This window comes from Topomyia yanbarensis, chromosome 3 (assembly GCF_030247195.1).
Source record: "Topomyia yanbarensis strain Yona2022 chromosome 3, ASM3024719v1, whole genome shotgun sequence".
Lineage (NCBI taxonomy): Eukaryota > Metazoa > Arthropoda > Insecta > Diptera > Culicidae > Topomyia > Topomyia yanbarensis.
Genome location: NC_080672.1, coordinates 315611154 through 315616735, shown reverse-complemented (window position 1 = coordinate 315616735; position 5582 = coordinate 315611154). Strand labels below are relative to the sequence as shown.

At 32.3% G+C, this 5582-nt stretch overlaps 1 protein-coding gene across 1 annotated transcript; it reads right to left on the bottom strand.

The window, feature by feature from the left end:
* Nucleotides 1-276: 276 nt before the first annotated feature.
* Nucleotides 277-1660, bottom strand: LOC131692146 (microfibril-associated glycoprotein 4-like). Its single transcript, XM_058979023.1, has 2 exons — nucleotides 653-1660; nucleotides 277-589 (listed from the first exon to the last, which is right to left on the bottom strand). The coding sequence occupies exons 1-2, from the start codon at nucleotides 1624-1626 to the stop codon at nucleotides 475-477; spliced, it is 1089 nt and encodes a 362-aa protein (XP_058835006.1). The 5' UTR covers nucleotides 1627-1660; the 3' UTR covers nucleotides 277-474.
* Between the last annotated feature and the right edge of the window lie 3922 nt (nucleotides 1661-5582).

Below are 5582 nucleotides of genomic sequence, written 5' to 3'. Positions count from 1 at the left end.
ATTCGGATTATGCATTTTACGGCTTTCCTCTACGCCAGACGACCAGACGCGGCAATGCACAGTCAGTGTAGCCTGTAAGTAACTTGTCTCGACCGAGAGCGGCTGATTGGGTCCGGTACGGCAGACCATCAGGGTGATGTTGGAAGGGCAATCTTTGAATCGTTGATATCAATGTGATTCTCATGTTTTCCTGGGGATTATAGACGGCTGAAGTGTCGAAAATGTATCAGCGCAAAAGATGAGGGGAGAGGAATTCGAAATTTATTTCAACAGGTCTAGTGGTAATTGATTTATTGAATATTTTCAACCACCAGCCAGTGGCTCTAGACGAGCAATTCACCGATTTTGGCAAGACACAAATGTGTATTCGTTTGAATAAGATTTTTGACAATTTAAAATGCGGATTGGTTTGCAATTCGACCTTTGGTTTTGAATGTAGCATGCGAGTATTGATGACAGTTTGCAAGCTCCTTGTTACACCTCCCGAATCATCATGCGAGTGTATTTCAGTCCGTAGTGAGCGCTCTTGAAGTGATACCATGTGACAGATCTCACGTCATTTGCATTTATGAACTTCCCGTTAAGATTACTGCAAAAATGAAAGTGTAAATACTAAATCTAATTTTTTTGATAAATTTAATCAAAGACTCACCTGTGATGACAATTGTTGTACCACCAAGCACCGGAGTTAGATTCCGCGCAATTCGCAGCATTCGCATCATTATCACTGTCCATAGTAGTGAACTTCATGCCCTTGTGGTACGTGAGCGAATCCCCGGCAGTTCCAGTATAAGTTCCTACCTTCTTCAACGAATACTTCTCCTCCTGGTTGCCAATCTCAAAGTCTGAATATTTTGCATACTTGTAGTCTCCATTATAATCTTCCAACTCAACCAGCAACTGATACGTTTTCGAAGCGGTTATCTTATGCAACAGTTCCAGTCCAATCCAGAACTCCTTATCAGCTTCTCCGAATCCCTCCCGATAGTCGGTCCAGTTGCGATAAAACTCCACCGATCCATCGTACCGATGTTGAATCACCAGCCAGCCGCCTCCGAACTTGGTTTGTTCGCAGTAACCTACGAATGGTTCCTCCTCCGGGAAAGGTTGCAGCAGATATTTTCCGGAAGTTTTACTCGGTTCCGTCTTACACGAATCGTACGGACCCCGAGTTTTGAACTGATGCAAATCGAACAGCATTCGGACGTTGTCGGATGGACCCTTGATTGGTTTCAGATTGAAGATAGCTTTCCGCAGATTCTCGTGGTTGGTGCAACTCTTCTGCTGCTGTAAAATCTGCCACGATTGACCAATCACCGAGGTAAAATTGCGACCAACGGCTTCCTCCAATCTGGTCATCATCCACATCATGCCTTCGTTGGTTTTCTCCAGCCGAGCTTGATTCCGCGCCATCACATCATTTTGTTCCTTTATATCGTATTCCAGCTCCATAAATTTGTACTCCAGGTAGTCTAGTTTGGTGAGTAGAACTTCGTAACCGACTCCGTCCGTTGGCTTAGTCAGGGCGGCATCTTGCCGAATAGTGCTTGATGTTGTTGATTCTGCTGAAGCTATTTGGATGAAGGACAAAATTACAACTAAAGCAATGGTTTTTATACAAGCCATTTTGTTTGTGACTATTCACGCGAAACGAAGCGAATCTCCAATTAAACTGATTCGTAGTCATGCTGGGATATCTCTTTTTATGCACATTGGCAGTAAATTAAAGGGTGCAAAAAACCCCCTCGGCAAAACAAATCCTATCGTTTTCTTGATATCCGTTGCACCGCATAAAGCACATAAATAAAGGGTGTTGCGATCAAATTTTGAGGCATTTTTTATCGTTGTAGCTTCCCATTTTTAGTTATAATTGACACTTCTAGAATAACCAATCGTCTTATTGATATCTTGCGTTTTTTGTAGTCATCAATTTGCCAAAAATAATAAACAAAATCGAAAAAGTAATTTAGTTTTATAATGCATTTAAAACTGTGAACAACCTAACAATGTACAAAACGTGCGTACTGGAAGCTGCCGCCCAGTGGTAGACATTTTCAAGCATATGAGACTATTAAAATTCGCAGGGAAATATCTTGTATAGCAGGCTGTCTGTACCTGTGGCTTGAAAAGCGACATATTCATTGCAACCGGGTCTTACATTAAAGCTTTTCAAAATATAAATACTAAAAAAATTGAATCCTAGTTTCAAAAATTCCAAAATTTGGATGCTCAGAAATTCGTATATTCAATGATTCTACAATTCTAACGCACAGAAATTAAAAAAAAAAACAAGATCAAAAGAAATTATAGATTGAAAATGTAACAAATTCACAAAGTTTAAAATTCAATGATCAAAATTCAAATATTCGAAAATTTTAACAATAATATTTGAATTTAGGAATTTTTATCCTAAATTCAAATATTATTGAATTTTAAGGTTCAAAAATTGGAATTGCTGAATTTCAATACAGTGAAGACCCGATTTTATCAGTCCCCGATTTTATCAGCTTCATATGAAAATTGGTAGTTGATAGTTTGATGGGCTCTAGCAGTCGAACCAAGTTGAATTCGAATAAATTCTTTCTTTTTTCTTATCTTAGAGATCCAAAATATGCAAAAATAGAAATTTTGATTTTTTTTAAATTTTGCAACTGTCAGACCCTCTTAAGGGAAATTTAAACTAAATGATCAGAAAAGGTTATGAGGCTATATCTAGGGATTAAAGAAGAATATTTTAAGATCCTCGGTTTACTAAAAAAAAAGAAAAATATATGTCCCAATTTTCCCGTTTTATTAGCCTAAAATTCACCAAGGAGTGGATAAAAACGGATCTTTACTGTATTACAATAACACAATTAATTTAATATGTTTACCCCATGAGTGTGGCCCATGTTGTTTATAAACAATCTCAACATATATTCGTTGTCTCCAAATATTATTGAAAACTGATTAAACCTATCAATTTTGACTGATTCTAACTCCATTTCCAGGCAAGTGAAATATTTAAGATGTTCTAGGAGAGTTGTATTGAGTATCGGAATCTACAAATTGAGCAGCTTCTAGCACAGACGAGTACCTATCTTTACCAAATCAAGTTTTTCGGTTTTGTTGATCTCAACAGTATTGAGGAAAAATAGTTATGGAAACCTATAATAACTATTGAGTACAGAAGGGTTAAATTTCATTTTTTTTTTCTGATTAAATTTGAATACAATTTAATTTAATTAAATCAAATTAAAAATTTCTTAAATTTTATATGTCAAAAGTTTTAAAATAATGAAGTTTTAAATTTTTAAATTCATGAAATTTTAAATTTAAAAAATTTTAAATCTAACAGTTTTGGAGTTCTTGAATTTTAAGATTTGAATTTTTACAATTTGAAAACTTTTAATTTTAAAATTTCTGAATTTTCATATCTTAAAATTTTTAAATCTTGAATCATTAAATTAAAAAATGTTAATATTTTTTTAAATTTTAGAAAATTTTGAATCATTGAATTTTAAATTCCTGATTTTTTAAACTTTCAGATTTCAAATTCTTATTTTTTTTAAATTCAAAATATTAAAATTTTAAAATCCTTGAATTTTAAAATTTAGGGACACTTAAATTTTAATTTGTTTTTATTTTTAGATTTGAAACTATTAGACTTTAAAATTTTGAAGCTTTTAAATTTTCAAATTTTTAGATTCTTGCATTTTCATGTTTAAATTTTTTTAAATTATTGCATTATAAAATCTTAAAATATTTGCATTTTAAAATTTCTGGTCTCTACTTTTCAAACCCATTTGTTTTAAATTCTTATTCCAAATTTTTGCATTTTTAAAATTTTTAAATTATTAATCCTTAAGTGTTCAAATTTCCAAATTTAATGTCTAATATCTAATCTAATATAATCATTTTAGTATTTTGAATATATAAATTTTTAAATTTTGAGGTTTTGGAATTTTGAAATGTTTAGAAAAATTTAAAATTCTTTGATTTTTAAATTTTTTGATTTTCAAGTTGTAAATCCGCAAATTTTTAAATTTTTATACTCTAAAATTTTAAATTGTCAGATTTTTAAATTTTTAAATCTATCAGTTTTTCAATCTATAAATTTTCAAAATTTTAAATTTGTGTTTTGAAGAATTTTAAAATCTTTAGCTAAAAACTTCAAATTTTTTGAATTCTAGAATTTTTTAATCTTTGTGTATTAAGTTTTTAATATCTTTGAATTTCTGGATTTCTAGATTTGTTAATTTTAAGATTGTGGGATTTTTATATTGCAAACATTTCTAAAGTTTTGGGATTTTCGATTTTTAAGCTTTTAAATTTGTAAATTTCTAAATGTTGAAATTTTTCAATTTCTCATTTTCTTGATTTTTTAATTTTAAATTTTTAATTCTTTGATTTCCTATGTTTTGAAATTTTTGCATTTCTCATATAGAAAGGTTATGAAATCACTCTAAAAATCGTCAACCTAATAATTTTTTTGACTTATGTAGACTTAGGTGGGAGTATGCAATGGGGAGTTGCTACTTTAAAATTAAAACTAATTTAAAATTTTCTAACAAGTTGAAAACTTTCGACGGGGTCCGGACACCCCGGATCTTTCTCCTTGATCCACCGCTGGTTTCAAGCGATGTTTCAGTGTCGACACATAGTATCTCAAGATCGTGACTATCGATCCATTGTATGTATGTGCAAATCGGACTGAATATGTAATATACATTTCCACTGAATATGTAATATACATTTCCACCATTGTATTGAACATAACCAACCACGGAATCGCAGTTTGAGTAGAAATGAGAAAGGCACAATTGCACCACTAGGTGGATTAAAACAGGTTTTTACCTCTGAAATTTGAATGTTCTGGAAGTTTTTAATTCCTAAATTATAAAAATTTCAGATTTTAAAATTTTTGAATATTCAATTTTCTTCTTTTCTAATATACAGACTCTTCATTTAGCATTAAGGTACTAATAGGAAAGTTTTGCAAAATTTCCTAAGAATGAAAACAAGTATGTATTAGGTTTGGAGTCAAGTATGACTATTCACCAGAAGTACTAGAATGATAACCAAACCTACCATTTTGTTTAATATATTTCCGATCGGCTCTCCTATCCATAAAATACTTCTCTCTCTCTCTCTCTCTCTCTCTCTCTCTCTCTCTCTCTCTCTCTCTCTCTAAACACTGCTCACCAGAACTGACTATACACATGAAGTAATCTATTGCGAAAGAAGCATCCTACCCATAAGCGGACACTTCCGGAAAGCAAACACTCAAATCATTGTAATTAATATGTAATTGTTTTGGTGGGATCATATTTTTAGAACAGAATAGTTTTAGTGCATGTTTTCACATAAACTGTTTGCGAAATCTTTTCTCAATGCCATTAGCTGTTTTATGGTTGCAGGGAAGAATCGCACATCTCGGAAAAGAAAAAATAGTCTATTTTATAGCTTTCTCCTACACTAGGGCATTGCAAAAATTTTTTTTTTCGGATTCTCAAAGGCCCCCTCTCATATCGTGACAAATGTCAAAGTAAGCTCAGATGCCAAATTTCACATCATTTGGACAATTCTAGACCCCCGACCAC